The 17984-nt window shown below is 42.1% G+C and overlaps 1 protein-coding gene across 2 annotated transcripts in view; it reads right to left on the bottom strand.

The window, feature by feature from the left end:
* The window catches only part of HECTD2 (HECT domain E3 ubiquitin protein ligase 2), a 33020-nt gene extending 22279 nt beyond the window's left edge, over positions 1 to 10741 (bottom strand). For both annotated transcript variants that reach the window (XM_071439113.1, XM_071439114.1), the window contains exons 1-5: positions 10332 to 10741; positions 6046 to 6175; positions 2487 to 2625; positions 951 to 1053; positions 6 to 95 (exon numbers count right to left, since the gene is read on the bottom strand). In XM_071439113.1, the coding sequence (XP_071295214.1) occupies positions 6 to 95; positions 951 to 1053; positions 2487 to 2625; positions 6046 to 6175; positions 10332 to 10598 (729 nt within the window). In that variant the 5' untranslated portion in view covers positions 10599 to 10741. The remainder of the gene's footprint in view (positions 1 to 5; positions 96 to 950; positions 1054 to 2486; positions 2626 to 6045; positions 6176 to 10331) is intronic.
* Between the last annotated feature and the right edge of the window lie 7243 nt (positions 10742 to 17984).

The following is a 17984-nucleotide window of genomic DNA, read 5'->3' as shown; positions in this document are numbered from 1 at the left end:
CTTACAGTATTTAATAAGGCATCATAGACAACATTCACAAATTTTGCATCGATTCCAGAGTCCTCAATGGTATTAAATGGAGAATTGGTATCTTTCTGTAAGTTAGATAATACATGAAGCATTTTGAATATTTTATAGCTATCTTTAATATGTAAGTTTAACAGCAAGCTTAGGAAAACATGTTCAGATATAAGTATTTCCTTAATCAAGACATAAGAATATAAGTTTCCTTAATTAGTATGCTAAAGACAGAACAAAACAATAGTAATCCTACACATATTCATGTTGGCATTCCATTTTCAAAATGTAAGAGGGTTTCAAATAATGAATTACATTGAACTTTCATAATCTTTGTTGTTGATCCATTATCAGACAAAGGCAAGAAAATTTTAAGCATTCAATATTTATTAAATAACTAAAGGTCACAGGTTATTTTATCCAGGCTCACATCCTACCATCCATTTTAAATATCATAAGCACATTTTGCTCTATAATAGGCAGGAAATAATAATTTAGCATGAATTCAGAAAGACAAATATAACAGCTCCCAGGAAAACCAAGTGTGCCATCATAACAAATGAACAGCTACAATAGAGCCCATATCACATCTTTTTTTTAGGGGTAGGGAATTTCTGTTTCCAGATTTGCCTGGGCCTCTGCATTAGCATGGATGTTTTAAAACTGTGTAGAAAGTACCTACACAGTCACAGTGTCAAAAAAAAACTACATACTGGAATTTTAAAGGTCCACAAACTTGAAATAAAATTGCTTAACTGGAATCAATAAATCAATGCAATAACAGATTGTCTACAAAAGGCAGGTGAGATCATGACAAAATTATCTGAGTGGCCTTGAATACCTGGCTGAAAGCCTTTAACAGATATTTTTTGAAACATTTTGAAGATAAAAAGCACTGTAATTACTGAATAGTATTAGGAATTATCTTCTACCTTAAATGCAGCATTTATCTCCAAGAAAGAATCAAAAGTTGTAGAATAAAAATTATGTACAGCTTTCCAATCTCCCGATGCCTTCGACTTTTCCATATCATCCCTAGAGAAAATATATTCAAATACTGGTAATGGTTTGATCTTGCCAGCCACTTAGACCTTAAAATGCACTGTAACTTTAAGCTTTTCTCACTAAGCACACTTACAAGACAGACGAGTATAATATCTGTATCTTTCTAACCTCTTCCTTGTCATTTAAAGATCATGGTATTATAAGAGAACAAAAGCATAGTTTGTGTTTGATACACCTGAGCAATGTCTTTTATTCAAAATGTTAATTCACAATGTCACAGTTCAGCATGTTAGGACAAATAATTAGCAGAACAGAATTAAGCTGCAGCTACACTGATATGATAAAGTTTCTCAGAGGAAGTATGATGGCTCTTAAACTACTCAAATTCACTAGAATTTCTCAAAGTTTCCTTTCTTCTAAATTTTTTCAAATAGAACTTAATCTTAGGCACAGGTGGTCAATCTAAGGTGGTTAATGTTAGACAAGGTGGTGAATGGTGACAGTCAACGTGGTTTCACTAAGGGCAAATTGTGCCTGACAAATTTGGTGGCCTTCTACAGTAGGGTTACAGTGCTGGTGGATGATGGAAGAATGATGTCATCTACCTGGACCTGTGCAAGGCCCTCCTCTGGAAGCTGCTTCCCCCGACCGTGCTGCAGGCTGTGCAAGAAATCCTCAGCATAAGGAAATCCAAACCCAGCTCAGTGCTGGGAGCAGCTGCCAGAACCAGCTAAGAAGGACCTAGCCCTGCCTGGATGATGGCAACCATGGGAGAAGGGAAATGGAGATGTGGTGGGAGCTCACAGCTGGGAATTCAAATGGACAGGACAAGGGCTTTAACCGCAGGAGGGCTGATTTAGATCAGATGTAAGGAAGAAGCCTTTTACAAACACTGCCACAGGTTGTCTAGAGGCAATAGTCAATAGATACAAAAATCTAAATGTGGAAAAAAATTCAGCTCTTTGGATCACCTGAATACCAGGAAAGGATCATCTCTTTGCAAATTTTCCTTTACAGCTCTTTTTCTTTCCAACCAAATACACACCAAATAATCAAAAAGGGTCCCTTTTCCTCCCTGGAAGCACAAAATTTCAAACATGGAAGAGAGAAATAATTGCCAGTATAACCAAAACACTTAAGACTGCATGGACTTTGCCAGCCTACAATAAACCATACATATTCTTTTCCAAAACTAAACACTCCCTGCATTTCTAATTCTGAAGTGTATGTTTTGCCATTTTCTGTGTGGTACAACACTTCAACCTAGAAAAAATATTTTGATGGTTTTCACAGCAACAGAGCTATCAATCCCACCACCACAACCAGACTAATTCCTTGCCAGTCATACTGAAACTGTTTCCTCATCTGAGATTAACAAAATCAAATGTATGAATTAGGTCAAAACGAAAAGAATTCCTAAGAAAGGAGGAAAGCGCATTTCTAGGAACAGCAGTATAACTTACTGAAAATCTTTCACAGTTTTGGTTCGAATTGGAAGGGAAGGTTCAGGAGGAATTGGTGCTTTCAATTCCTGGGGTAACGTATCCATCGACATGCGCTTCTTTTGCCGTACATCCAGGCAAAGAGCTGGTAGGTCCCGCCCTTAAAAGAAAGGTAAAGAAGAGCAAATACAACGCATCTAACACAAATAAACTGATACTAGGAAAAAAATAAAACTCCAAGTGTTTGATTTCTTACTATGTGCATATGCAGACACGATAGAAAATTTGTCTAACTAACAAAAACAGCAGTGATGCCAATTACTGTATTTCCAACATAGATTGTAAATTTTCAATATACAAACTGCAACACTGGTGCTCCTTACAGCTAAGAAAAATCTCATGCACAACCATACCAAAGTCCGACTATCATATAAGGACAAGACTTCGGTCCATTTTTCGACACTGTGATATAGAATTTTAGCTACAGATGACTGTGAAACATCTACAGCTTCCATAGAGAATCTCTCCAGAAAACTAAATGGAAAAGGCAAATTTTTTTGTCTTACACAGAATTAGTGGTGAAACAGAAACATCTTTGAATACTTCTTTTTAACACATTTGGCTACCTATTCTAGTACAATTGGCAGTGTTTTGCCAAGGCCTTTCTCTTCTACTCCTTCCTTTCTATTTGATCTGAGAATAGTTGATCAGATTAGCATGGCAAGACTTGGCAACAGCTACAGTGAGAGGAGAGACGAGGCTGCCTCTATGTGCAACACAGTTCCAAAACACATCCACCACAGGCCAAAGCTGAGCCCAGCAGTGACAATGGTATAGGACCCCTGTGACAATATATTTAGGAAAGCGTAAAAAAAAACCGCACAGCAGCTGAGAGAGAGGAAGGATTTAAAAAAAAAAGGAAGAAAAAAAAGAAAGAAATTACCCTACAGACACCCACATGAGTGGAAAAGAAGGAGAAGGAGGAGGAGAGTCAGGGTCTAGAGCAGAGAATCCCTTGCAGCCAGTGCAGAGCCAATGCCTGATCAGGCTGCTGGCAGAATTGGAGAGAAGTTGAGAACAAGGGAAGGTGTGGTAAGCAGGGAAGGGGAAGGTGTTTTGAGTTTTGTTTCTGTTTAGTTTAACTGGCAATAAATTAATACCCTCAAGTCTGTTCTGCCTATGATGAAAATGGGAAAGTGTACTCCCAGCCTTTATCTCAATCCATGAGCTTTTTCATCTTATTTTTTCCCCATGTCCTGTTGAGGAGGGGAAGCCACAGAGCAGCTTGGTGGATGTCTGGCAGTCAGCCAAGGTAAGCCCACCCAAAACATGAAAAAATATTTCCACTGCATTTCCAACACTCATTTTGACAGTGTCTTCACAAACATCCTCAAACACTCTTACAGTCTGATTTATGCTGCTCATTTTTAAAAGCATTTACATGAATTGTGACATATGTTTGGGATAAAAGACACTATATAAAATAAAAGTGTCCTCAAAAGTCATACATATTTAATGAAAATCCTCTATGAATTGTATAAGACCCCTCTAAGCCTTTTTAAAGATTTGGGTTTTTTTAATTAACTAAACATCAAAGTAGTATCACTACACTGCTGCCTACTCCATTTATCACAGCAGGGAAACAGATGCTATAAAAGTCCCATGAATCCAAAAGAAGATTTTTTTCTCTCATGCTCATGACAGGGTGATTGTCCTCTCATGCTCATGACAGAGTCATGAGTGTGACTTAACTCAGCCACCATTCATGAGATAACAGATCAGAGCTGCCCTCAATCACCTGAGGATGCATCAGTTACTGATATGGAACCTTGTCCATTCTCACAGATGGAATTTTAACCATTTTAAGAAAAGAGTAGTAATTGAAAAAAACAGAGCAGACATATAGATAATAAATTAATCCAAGCCAAGGTGCCAAACCATCCAACCATGCATATGTTCTGCTGTTGAACACCATTCTCTGAAAGCAGGATGGATTGATTTTAAAGAATCTAAGAATTTGTCTTATTTTTATACTCTGAGAATAACAAGTTTTTTGATTTAATTTTCATTCTGTCTTCTCAATTTTAAATGGATTAAATATTGAGTTATAACCAGCTGAACACACTGAATGAGGAAAAGATTCCTTCTACATCTGTAGAAGAGACATCTGCTGACAGACACTGCTTCTCAATTCAGTAAATTGAGGCTGCAGCTGCTAAGCTGGTAACTTGCACCCTGTCAGCAATGTCATCTTCTTGGAAATACATGCAGTTTGATTTACATACACTAAAATTAATTTTTAATAGTATCTTTAACACATATGGTCAACTTCAGTATGTTTTGTCATCATTCAAGTTTATTTGTACATAGATTTATTTGCTCTTCTGCCAGTAAAGAATACTAATTAAGATCCATCACTGGATTTCATTGAGCAGAAATGGGAAATTTTATGTATTGAGTTGATAAACAGCAATAACACAATATTACAAGACAAGAAAAAACAGTAATTTCTGGCTTCTTGCCCAGTTACATCAAGTAAAGATTCAGCTGTGCATGGCTGCTTAAGAGATGATCAAAAACTTTGGTGAAGAAAATCTCCTTGATACAATGCAGAAAGTTTTGCAGTATAGCTAATGGGACTAATAAAATATTATTTTAGTAAGAATCTAATGCTGCAAGTTATAAACCACCTTTTTCTGTACAACTCTGAAACTGACAATACTTGTCAACAGTTTTGTTTCCAAGTTGCACTACTGAGATCTCTCAGTGCAGTCTCTTTCTTGCCTCAATTTCACTGAGTGCTATAAAGACTTAGTGAACCACAGCACAATAAGCCTGAAGGGGACTTGCTCAGAGACAAGATCAATACAAACCTGACAAATGTTTGTGCAGTCTTTTACGAGAAGTCCCAAATTACTGAAATCCTAGCCCAAAAGTCAAATAAAAATTCCAGGTCTAACCACAGCATCATCCCATCTAGGCTTCATTTTCCTAGCCTACCATACTTAATACAGAGCTACACTGTCTATCTTTTCATCAAGTATTGTTACCTCATCACAGCACAACAACATTCCTTTTCACTTATAAAGCTATTCAGAACTCACTGTTTCCTGTGCATTTTACTTTTTGCCATCACTGGCCTTCATCTTCACTGAAAAACACCATCTCTCAGCAACTGCCTCCCTTATAAAAGTCTTATGCTTGCCTCATTCCCACCATCCTTCAGATGGCAATAAAATAATTATCTCCAAAGTTCTGAAAATTTCTAGAGACACTGCCTGATTGCAGCTTGACAAATATCTGCAGATAAACTGCTGAATCAGTACCTTTCTTTAAAATTTCAGATAGTTATTTCATCCTCCAGATCTATTTGTTTTTTCTTACCCAACTTGTCTCTATGACACAACCTCCACTGAGGATGGGCTATCATATATCTCACTGCCTCTACAATGTACAACACAGCATAATTTAATGAAATCTAGATTTCCAGATTTTCTGACACTACCAAAATACAAATACTGGCAGAAAACTGAGCACCTTCTAAACTTGGTAACTAAGTAACAGGTCTTTTTTCTCTTACCGTTTTTGATGTTGGGTATAACAAGTTGCGTAGGCGAATTTCTGTTTCCGATGCCTTCTTTCTTTTGGTTGATAGTTGTGATGAAATTGCTGAAAGTGGAAAACTGATTTTTGGCTCCTTCCTCCAACCCCTGTAATTAAGATGACAGTATGCTCTAAAGGGCTAATACATTACTGCTGTAGTAATCTTCCGAGTGAGGTTTTTACACAGAATTCTTTTAAATCAGGCTGGTAATAACTGAATAAAACATAAATAATGATTCTGCAAGTTTGTTTCAAATTGATTCAGGAGAGGTACCATAAAATTCCTTTCAATTACATTAAAAAACTCAAGTATTAACTTGGAGGATATGAAGATGTCCTTGGATTTCTGTGAGGAAAACACAATACAATTAGGATGCTGTCAATAATATTCTAACTTTCTGCATCCTAATGTCTACTTTTATACTTCTCACTTCTCAGTTTAAACAGAAGAAAGTGTCACATATTCCTTTTTCCAAATAGCCCTAATATATTCAAGTAGTTTAGACAAATTTCCCTAGACTTAAAATGTGGGGCCAAAAATTCTAACCTCTAAAAAAAGTTCAATACTGACTACCTGGCTAAAACTCCCTAATGATTCAAAATGGTCAGCATCTGCTGCCACTGAAGAAAGGCTTACCAACAAAACTTGGTTAACAAAGTGCTAAAAGACTCCCTGCTTGAGCACCTGTACATGCTGTCACCAAGGAGCCTGCACAAGTCTCTGCTGGGAAGTGTTGAGAACTAATGTGTTTTAACAGCAGACAGAAGTGAAATCACACATCAGACTTCCAAAGGATTGTGCCAATTAGTCTGTTGGCTAATCAGCACGGGGTGCTATTAGATATAATTATTCACTACAGAATTCGCAAAGCATAGGTGGGGTTAAGAGGCTTGCCCAAGATGACAGAAATATCATGATGAATATTTTAATTTTCTTCTCAATTCCAAGTCATCAATTGATATCAGGAGAAGGTAGATCAACTGAAAAAAATATACATACACTTCCTGCACATCATGATTTTCAACCTCACAGTAACCTAAAACCTCATTTTCCTGATATCTGGCATCTGTGCTCTCAGTTAGGAAAATGTTTCCACACAAACCAAAACTTTAATTCTGCAAATGAGAATATATGTTCTCATATAATATCCTATCAACATTTTTGAACCAATACATTTCCCTTTTCCCTTAACAGAAATACATTTAGACTAAGACATGCAGTCAGAGATCTAAGAAAAGCATTTCACTTCCACCACAACATCCTGAAAAAACACCAAGGGTAATAATCCAGCCCATAAACCTACCACACCACAGTGTACGCAAGCTGGTACACTGCCAGAAATTTTAAATAACTCTGCCACATACAGCTATTTTTCCATGGCTCATAACTCACTAAATTGTAAATTTGAGCAATCATCAGGACTTCTGGCTTTAAAAAGATCAGATTTCAATTTATAAAATTTCTATTTTTACCAACTTTCAATCTCTAGTTTTAAATTCATTACATGCAACAAACATTCCAAAATAAAATGTAATTACCAGTGTAATTTTCAGATTAGCATTTCTTTTTAGTCTATAAATTTTGAAATATCATTAAGATGATTCTTAAAAATCATCTGGCACATGACTGGAGTAAAACAGACCCTGGACAAACATTAGTGACTGAAAAAGAACTTTTAAACAACTCCAGATCTGAGGTTAATCTGCTCGATCACAAAATGTGTGCTCCAGGCAAAAAAGCTCTGAAGCACAGACTAGTCTAATTATGATTAATAAGGAATAGATAGCAGAGATAATGGAAAAAAGGAGTTTTTGTTAAATAAATTATTGTGACAGCCTTTTTGACTGACTTAGCTTTCTAGGTTTTACTCCAGACACATCACTGAAATACTACAGGTGAAGAGTTTCTTAAAAACTTTCTCCTTACTGCCACCTCCTTCAGCAGTGATCACATAGAACAAACTCTGCATCCCCTCTTCACCTCCATCATCCTGTTTCAAGAATATTAGATAAACATGTGGATTAAGGCTTCATTGGGAGGCCCTAGAAAGAAACTTCACACTCATTAATGAGAAACTCTGACAACCCCTGAGGGAGTAATCTAGGGCACAGCACCATGTCATACTTAAAAATTTTGGAGGAGGTCACAGCTTTTAGAGCCTAAGACTCTATAAGCACACTGCCACTAGAAAACTGAACATCCACCATTCCCCTCCCACCCACCAAAAGGAATGAATATGCTAGGAGGGAGTGAGAGGACCAAAGTAATCTTTAGTCCTGCTTTAAGACCATATTAATAACCAACAACTCTGCTGGCTTCTTAGTGGAAGTTTTCCAAGCACTAAGCCCTCCATAAGACCGGAGAGTTACTAACATCATAATTTATAAAACAGTATTTTCATTATTGAAGTTAAATGAAATGTTGAAAACAAGTCAAAATGTTTCAAAGAGCACATACAGACTGATTTCTCAGAAGAGACAAAGATCATCAGAGGAGCTTCTGGAAAATCCTGTGTTAGCCCTAACATTGCTTACTCAAGACCCTTATGTATATGGCTTGCAAAGACTAGTGAGGATGAAAAGATTTTCTTCCCTGTGCAAGATGTGGAGGACACTCAGATTTCCCAAAGGCATCTGAGAGTACAACAGGCTGCACTAGAAGCAGGATTCTCCCTTCCATTCATAGCTTGAAAGATGCAACTTCAGACTGTTTTTCCTTTACAGGAGTCTCTAATTGTTCCTTTTATTAGGGAGCAAATCACTTAGCTTTCCACAAGTTTCTTTCCAGAATGTGAATGCTGACACCCAAACTATCACCTCTTTGGTGATAGTCTATGACATCTCTCCACAAAACTCTCTCTTTATCCCCCCTGTAACACGCTACTGAACCCCAAGTAAGGCTCTTGGTAAATTCAAACCCTGCCCTGCACCTGACACACAACCACACCCAGCCAGGCCAGAGCTCCTCTACAGATCCCACAGCTCCTGCCTGCGGCCAACACTCCAGAGGTACCTGACCCATGTCCGGCTACAAAGCTCTCCTGGTTCTTTAAGGTAGCTGGAATTCTACATGGCCATCCAAGGGCACACATTTTTCATTAGCTGAGCTAAGCCTGACACATTTTAGGCCAGCACTTTTATCTTTATTCTAAGGGACTGGCTTTTACCATTCAAAGTCTAAGGTGGAGATATTCAAAGGTAGAAAAAACTCCTGTGCACTTGTCCATTACAGATTTCTCCTACCAAATTGGTATTTGAATCACAAGAATAAACATATTCTTGCACATTCTGACAGATTTACAAAGCTGAAAGTCTTTCAGAAGATTGGAACATTTAGGCAAAACACGAAATTGGCAGAATTGCTCCAAGGAGTTTGCAGTTTGCATACAATTACTCAGTTTAACATCATGATTATTTCCTGACAGTCATAAATATTATATGTGCAATCTTTTAAATTCAAATTATGAATTTAAATAAATGAGAATTTAAATGATAATAAGTCCAATGCCTATCAGAACTGCTGAACTAAAATCTCCTAAGTGTATTAGTACAGGATTAGTAACATTTTTGTTCTGTTGTTGGACTGAAGTAACTTACCACAAGTTCTATTGTTAAGCTATGTAAGATATCCAGCTCACGTTGGGAATGGGAATTTTTGGGAAAATTTTATGTTCTGTAATATTGTATAGACAGCAGAAAGAAAAGCCCAACTCTGGTATAATTAAAAACCTGAAAAAAGGTTTCTGAAAGGAAGTTATTCTGGCAAATATCCTTCCTCCATTTTTTTCTCTGCATTAATTCATTCATCGTTTCATCAAAATGTTCTGTGATCTTTGCTTCAACACACAAAAACTGGAAAGATATTTAAAGAAAAAGTTAAAAATACAGAAGTATTCCCCAGCTACCTCTCTCTCCATCAAGTGTATTAGAGCTGAAACCCTCCACCCCCGAGAACCCTTAATGAACATTCACAATGCTGCAAACCCTCAGTCATGACTAACCCGACAGAGCAGACCGTTGTAAAATGTTAACTATAAGTGGATGGAGAATTTATAGCTTCATTATGTCATTGCTTACAGATGCACTTGTTATTTTTAAGAAACTTGAATGAAAGCCTCTCAACGGAAAGGAACATGAAAGAAAACGAAGACGATGATTCCCCCCTTCCCTTTCTCCTCCCAAATGAAGCGGCAAACACAGCAAACGAACACGGATGGCACAGGCGGGCCCGCGGGCGGCTGCCCGGGAGCCGACGGGACTTACCCCGGCAGCCGCGGTGGACGCCGACGGGATGGGCGGCAATTTCTCTCCCTCCTTTTCCTTTTCCTTTTCTTTTTCCTTTTCTTGTTCCTTTTCTTGTTCCTTTTCTTTTTCCTTTTCCTTCTCCCCTTCTCCCTCTTCCTCCTCCTCGCCACCCTCCTCCGCTGACGGGGCCGCGGCGCTGCCCTGGCTCAGCTCCGCTCCCGGCGGATGCCCCTCGCCGGAGCCGGGGGGCAGCTCGGCGGCAGCCGGTGGGCTCTGCAGCGCCATGGTCCCGGTCCCGGCAGCCTCTCGGTGCCGTTGGCACCCGCGACCCCGCGCCCTCCTCTTCTCCTCCCTCCGCGGAGCCCCCGCGGGCACCCTCAGCTGCGCCGCTTCGCTCGGCCGCCGCGGCACTGCAGCAGCCGTGCTGCTCCCGGGCGCCCAGACACCCCCGCACGGCGGGGCGGAGCGCAGCGCAGCGCAGCCCGGCCGCCCCCGCCGCGGCCCCGGCGAGCAGGGGGAGCGCGGGACGCGGCGCAGCGGAGGCGCCGCCGGAGCCGCTGCCCGGGAGCGCCCTCGGCCGCCGCGCCACCTACAGACCGCGGGCAGCAGGAGAGGCCGCCGCCGCTGCCGCCATGCTGCTCATGGGCGGCTCGTGGAAACGCGCCTGGCGGCCGGGGCGCGGCGCGGGGGGAGCGGAGGACACGGCGGCGGAAACTCCGCGGCGCAGGAACCGGCGCGGGGCTGCGGCTTGCCCCGGCGCAGCCGCTCTGGCAAGGGGTGCGGGCCGGGTGTGGGGCACTGACGAGACTCGGGAGTGGCGACGAGGAAATAGACGAGTAATAAACAAATATAAACATAAATATAAAACTATATATAAATATACAGCTGGGTGAAGGACCTTCGGGGCGGATACCGCTAGGCACGGCCGCGAGTCCGTCACGCCGGGTGATGCCGGGTGCTGGTCTGCCGGCACAGGCCGTGCTGGCAGTGCCACCTCTCACACCGTGCCGGGGCCGTGCTGGCAGTGGCACCTCTCGCACCCCTCTGAGGCCGTGCTGGCAGTGGCACGTCTCGCACCCCCCTGAGGCCGTGCTGGCAGTGCCACCTCTCACAACCCCCCTGGTGCCGTGCTGGCAGTGGCACCTCTCACACCCCCCTGAGGCCGTGCTGGCAGTGCCACCTCTCACACCGTGCCGGGGCCGTGCTGGCAGTGCCACCTCTCACACCCCCCTGAGGCCGTGCTGGCAGTGCCACCTCTCACACCGCGCTGGGGCCGTGCTGGCAGTGCCACCTCTCACACCGTGCCGGGGCCGTGCTGGCAGTGCCACCTCTCACAGCCCCCCTGGTGCCGTGCTGGCAGTGGCACCTCTCACAGCCCCCCTGGTGCCGTGCTGGCAGTGGCACCTCTCACACCGCGCTGGGGCCGTGCTGGCAGTGGCACCTCTCACACCCCCCTGAGGCCGTGCTGGCAGTGCCACCTCTCACACGGCGCTGTCGCCCCACGGCACGTTCCTCGCCGCTTCGGGTCACGATCCAGCGAGAAAATGCACAAATCGTCCAATCATTAAAGTTGAAAAAGCCCTTCGAGATGATCAAGTCCAACCTTCGACCAAATAACACCGTGCCCACCATGCCGTATCGTGGAGTCGAAGCCTTATTGCAAAGGACTGCACCGTATCATGAGGAATGAACGTGTAGCCGATCCTATCCCTGCTGGCAAAGCCAGAGCGGCGCCAGGGCTGTGCAGTGCTGGGTCCTGGGCAGGACCCGGGCAGCTGGAGGCGGTACCGCTGTCAGAGCCCCAGGGCAGCTCCCTGGCTGTGCTGGAGCCTTGCTGTAAGTGTGTGAAGAAATGCCATCTTCAGAAGAGGTGCTATGTTGAACTGGTTGCAAGGCAACATCTAGACCAGATGTCACACGCACTGGCTTGGTACTGACCTGCCACTTGGCTTGGTCTGTGAAGCTGCAGGAGCCCTGCTGCGTGAGAGGTGGACAATGTTTTGTCCACCAACCTGCATCCAGTTTAAGCTCTTCAAACTACTAGCTGCCAGACGAAACAAGTTTCCTTCAGATCACTCTAATTTTGTGTCTGAAGAAGAGTTATTTTCCCAGCTTCAGGAACAGTGTGAATAGCATTACAGACCACGTGAAACAAATCTTCAAAATTGTTTTTCAGGTGGAGGAAAACCACGTGATGGTTTTTCTGAGCATTGGCACTACATAAGTAGCTCCTGCAGGAGCTGTGGGAAATATTTCTGTAAGAGTCATAAAAGCAATGGCACAATAGGTACTGCAGTGTTAATTTAACACATTGAAAAAGGCTTTTCCTTTCTGAAGGAACTGGCAGACCTGGAGTTTTTTTTAGGTTTCATTAAGAAATGGCTTTGTCTCCTTACCAAGTTAAATATGAGATCTAGTTTTCCAAGAATTTCGCTCTCCTCACTGTGTTTACTTCCCAGTGGCTTTCAGCAGTTTGCGTGAATAAGTGGCCTCTTGCACTTAAAACAAAGCCCCCCAAACACTCACTCATCTTTTTCCTGTCCGTGCCAAGAAACAACATAATGATAGTAATTTCAGCAGCTTCAGTACAAGCAGCTTTGCACCCAGTGGCAGTCCCCAGCTAGAAATAAATGGCACAACTGTTTTGTGGAGCTGTGCCAGCTTGAAACATGGAAGGATTTGCTCCATTGAGCCTACAAAGAGAGTGAAATAAAGAAAAAAAATATATGTAGAAAGGCAAGTATAGAAACAAATTAATATTTTTTTCAGTTCCATTGAGCTATAAAGGCCTGATTTTTGACAGTGTCAAAACCACAGAAATAGTTTTCTAGCAAGATTATCTCACAAAAAAGCTAATGCAACATCAAAGACATCAACTCCTGTTGTACATGCTCTCCTGTGCTATTTGAAGCTCAAGTGCTCTATTGAACTAAACTAATTCAGATGAATATTTTGACTCATGACAATTATGAAAATAGGCACAAACATTTTTCCTATTTTTGTAAGAGAGCAAAATGTCCATATACTGAACTAGCAAACACATTTTCTTACTTTTAACTAATGTAGCATACATCTGGTGCCCAGAGTTTGAAACTAAAAGTATTTCAATATCATCCATAGATCCACAAGGGAGTCAAAGATATAACCACAGCTGGGAAAGACATATCTATATATAGGCTTTCAGTTTTCTAGCATGAATGGATGCTAGCTGGGAGCAGCAGTGCTGTGTGTAATGAGGTGATGCATGCAGACCCTGCAGTAATTTGTTGGCAAAGTGATGAACTGGGGTAGTGGGCAATGGATCAGTAAGAAAACATGATAAAGACATTCTAGCAGTAAGATTTGTGGGATATACCACATACACAATTTTCAAAACTAAACAGAAGTATGCAACTGCCATTCTACAGACTCTATGAATTTGTTGGCCAAGTGGCCTGGGAGCCTTGACAAAGGGCCAAACACACTCAATGCCTATATTTCAAAGGACGCTTTCCTTGATTTTTTACATCTCTTGTAAGCTGCTTAAAAATCTTAAATCACATGGTGCCAGCTACTTCACTGAATTTTTGGTGAAAGGGGCCAAGGTAAAGTTCAACTGAAAACTGTTGCTCATGCCCAAGTACATGTTGGCTGTGTCTACAGTTCTTTCTGTTCCCGGAGGAGTTTGCAGCCTCACTCGACCCCATGCTGGCACACCATGCTGCTGGCTCAGATAAACATATGCACACTGCAGTATCACCCCTGAGTAACTGTGGGGGGACACCAGCAGCGTGTGACCCTGAACAGATTTTCTTGTACTTAGGGAAGAACAGTCCTGCCTTAGCAGGGTGTTGACCTTTTAAACTGGAATAATACCTTCTTGACAACTTATTTTAAAATACTTCACAAATATATCTCTTCTATCCAATGAATTTGAGTTGTCAGGAGGGGGGAAAAGCCACTGGCACATCTCTGTGCAATGACGTGGCCAGGCAGACCGCCACTAGGAATGACAGATGGAACCAGACCAAATGCTAACATTTGTTCACAAATGATTACTAAATGCTTACAAGTAATAGATACACTCACAGAGACTGGCATTTGGGAGTGAGACACAAATATAAAAAATAAAAAGGGCTAAATTCCCTAAATTGCCTACTATCGTCATGACAAATACTGATGGGATCTCACATTTTTCTCTGCAGTCAGAAGTCAAATTCAGCTATAGCCAAAATCACCCCTGGTTTAATTCAGGAACATTAGGGGATAGGTTTGGGCTGTTACAGGATTTTCCCTGTTCCTCAAATGGTTTACTAGTGTTTGCCATCAAATGGTGTCAAACATCTCTTTGCAAACTGGTATTTCAGGAATTGAAATGACACGTGTCCTTCAGAAAAGGCTGGATTTTCCTATTCAGTTGCTGATGTATTCCCATCACACATCTGTACTGTGTCTCTCTTCTGGAGTAATACTGTTTCCTTCTCTTTATACCTTTTGAAGATCTCATATACTTCCCAGTACAAAATATTTGGGCTATTTAAGAGATGTGTCCTTTGTGAGATGGACCCTGAGTGGGCACAAGAGGAAGCACAGGATGGCTGAAACATCAAAAGAGGAAGCAAAGGCTGGAGACAGCGCATTTCCTCTCCATGGGAGTAGGAGAGAAAGACATGGCTGGGAGTTTTCCAACACAACAGGTTTTCAGCAAAACATTCTGTTTCAACAGAAAGATCTGATTCATTGAAATGGAAATGTTTTACAAAGAAACATCTTTCTCAGTGACCTGTTGGCAGAACTCAGGCAAGATGCCACTGAAATCCACCTGTTACTCTGCCAACTACAGTTAGAGAGCTCACCACACTTGCCATGTGAATCACAAAAATTAGAGACACTGTAGCTTCTGGACTCCCTGGCCTGCTAACTCCCAAGCTGTGGTACCCTCCTGTGCCATGTGTCCATATCATCCTTTAGGGGAGATGGAAGTGCACGTCTGCTCACAAGTCATGACTCTTCTGAGACTGCACAACCTCAGAGCTTGTAAGGGCTGGCCCCAGTCTTGTCCAGCCTCCCCTTTTTGCAGCCACTTGTTTCTCTTGAAGTTGGATTTCTAGAGAAATTTGAAGAATTTGAAGAAATTTGAAGAATTTTGCCCAAAAGAGTCCAAATGATTGTGAATCCACCTGCCATTGCTAACAAGCTAGTCCATTTATATTTGCTATTCTTGCTGCAAATTTGAAAATATGTCAACCTTGAGCTTGGCTTACTGTTTTAGTCCCTGTATCACATGTCTTCATTTGCAAGAGAGAAAAGCTCCTTTTATTCCAGACGCACATATGCAAGGTGCACTCAAACCCTCCTAAACTAAGCCCATGTTATTTTTCTTATGACTAACATTAGATGAATCTATGGCTCTCACTTACCCTTTGGCTATTCCCCAGTACTTGAAAAGTCTCATTTAAAAAAATAAAATTATAAATATTCATTAAAAAAATGCTGCAAAGAACTTGGATAATCATCTGAAGCACTTATATGCAAGTTGGGTTGTCTTGGCAGACAATTATATCTCTTTGGCAAATGGTAAACGTTTGATTGAAGGTACAGCACCAGCTGGGATGCATCCAGCTTGGGCATTCCTAGTACAGAGAAGGAAGAAGTAATCAGAAATTCTGTCTTATTGGCATCATTACATTTTCACTTTGAGTTCCTTGTCATCACTGACTGGTGGAGTATAACAGCTGTTCCAGCCAAATGAAAAAGGCTTATGGACTCTGGTGCCTAAGCTATATATTCTAGGTAAGTGATTAACTCACTTTTGTCTGCCTGAATAAGGTGAATATTATATTACCTCTTGCCATGGTACAGGGCCTTGGGGTTGAAAGAAATCATTAGCCTCTCTTTTAGAAATGCAATGGCTTTTTCAGAGGGAGCTTATCTGTGATGATGCAGTTTATGCAAACATTGGAAGAAAGATATGGCAAGAGAAAAACTCACCAAGTGAAGAGCATTCATTTAGCGACCTCTCAGCTTTACTAAGGTTTCCATTTCTTCTCTCCAGAAAGCTGGTGTTGGTTATTCAATCTAAATTTCAGTTAATTTCACTTGTACAGAATGTAGCAGTAGCATGGTCCTCTCCAAGGTATAGCAAGGGACAGCTGTTAAGGCTGGGAGGTAGCCCACTACTTTTGTCACATCTGATCTGGAATTTATTTCTAAATGAGATAGAGGCAGATGCTAGGCACAGAATTTTATCCAATTTCTATTCAAACTGGAAATAAGAAACAAATATGCATGCTAAAGAAGGTTCAAATGAGGTGGCAGTAATAATGTTTAATTCACAAAGTAGCTTCTGTACTTTTGTCATGTGACCTATAAAATTGTAAACCACTGTTAGAATTAACGTTTGTTTAGCATGGCTTTGTAAATCTCCTCTTACTTAGTGGTTAACAAACGAGTCTGATTTCTTTAAACAGACAGCGTTCTTGAACTGAAGTGACAGCGATAGATACAATTTAAATCATTCCAATTTGCTCGTCCTCTTAGCCTGTGAGGAGCCGGAGGAACAGAGGGTGCTGGGGAGCGAGCGGAGGCTGCCGGCAGAGGCGGCGGTAGCCGGGGCTGCAGCTCCCTCCAGCGCCCGCTCAGCGGCTTCTCCGGGGCAGGGGCCTCGCCGAGAGCATCGCACTCGGGGTTCCTGGTGTTTGGAAATTACTTATTAGCTCGCAGACAAGTCTGACAGGATGGAAGTACCTAGATTTCGAGCTTTAAAGGTAATAAATATGGGATAAGATCACGCATACAGTGATTTGCGTGAGTGTCCTTGAAATTGTTAGGGCAAATGGCGTAGACAGTGTTAACCCCAAATGTTGGTTTGGGCAGGATTGAGAGCTGCATGCTTGCAGACTGTCAGGACTTTCACATTTTTAGTGCAACCTGTGGTATTTCCTTTGCAATGTCTAAATGGGATGGGTACAGTGCCTGCGTCTTCCAGTATCTTGGTTAACTAACTCTAATTGCCTTTCCTATTAATGGCTAACTTCTACAAATAGGAGGGATGTCTGAATTTGTGGAGGTCTTGAGTCTCCCAAGGAAGAAAGGCTTCTGGCATACATATGATGATGGTAGCTGGAATCAGAGGGCTGGGGAAGATGCTGCCCTACCACTGAATGGTGCAGTCCTTGCTGATGAATATACAACCTTCCTGCCACATTTCTCAGGCTGCTCTGTAAGAGAAATCACCTCTGCTTTTCATCTGTGGCTACAACCTCATGGGAATCCAAAGCAGAGGGTGAGCCTCTACAAGTGTTTGTGGTGCTGTTCCTGCAGCAGAGCAAGCCCTGAGGACAGCTGTCCCAAAATCTGGTTCCTCATGTGCAGCAGGAATCTGGTTTGGATCCAGCTGCAGAATTGTGGCACAGGTACTGATGTGCCCCAGCTCAGGACCTGGCCAAGCAGAGCCTGTTGGGTGCTTTGCCAGCCTGGCTTTCCTAGGCTCAGCCTTTCCTCTTCCAGGACTGCTTCACCTTTCCCATCTTCCCTGCTCAGGGCAAGTTGCTTGAGAAAGCCATTTTTTTTCTAAGTATAAGAGGGCTTTCTCCCCTGTCTCCTGTAAACACCATCAGTTTCAAACCCAACTCCTTCACCTTCCCAAGATTTTCTTAACTTTCCCCACTGCTATTAGTTGTAAATTTCCCA

Source organism: Agelaius tricolor, unplaced genomic scaffold (genome assembly GCF_023055355.1).
Source record: "Agelaius tricolor isolate 1412-34295 unplaced genomic scaffold, bAgeTri1.0.p SCAF_13, whole genome shotgun sequence".
Lineage (NCBI taxonomy): Eukaryota > Metazoa > Chordata > Aves > Passeriformes > Icteridae > Agelaius > Agelaius tricolor.
Note: the sequence above shows the minus strand (reverse complement) of the source record. Positions and strands in the feature narration are given on the sequence as shown.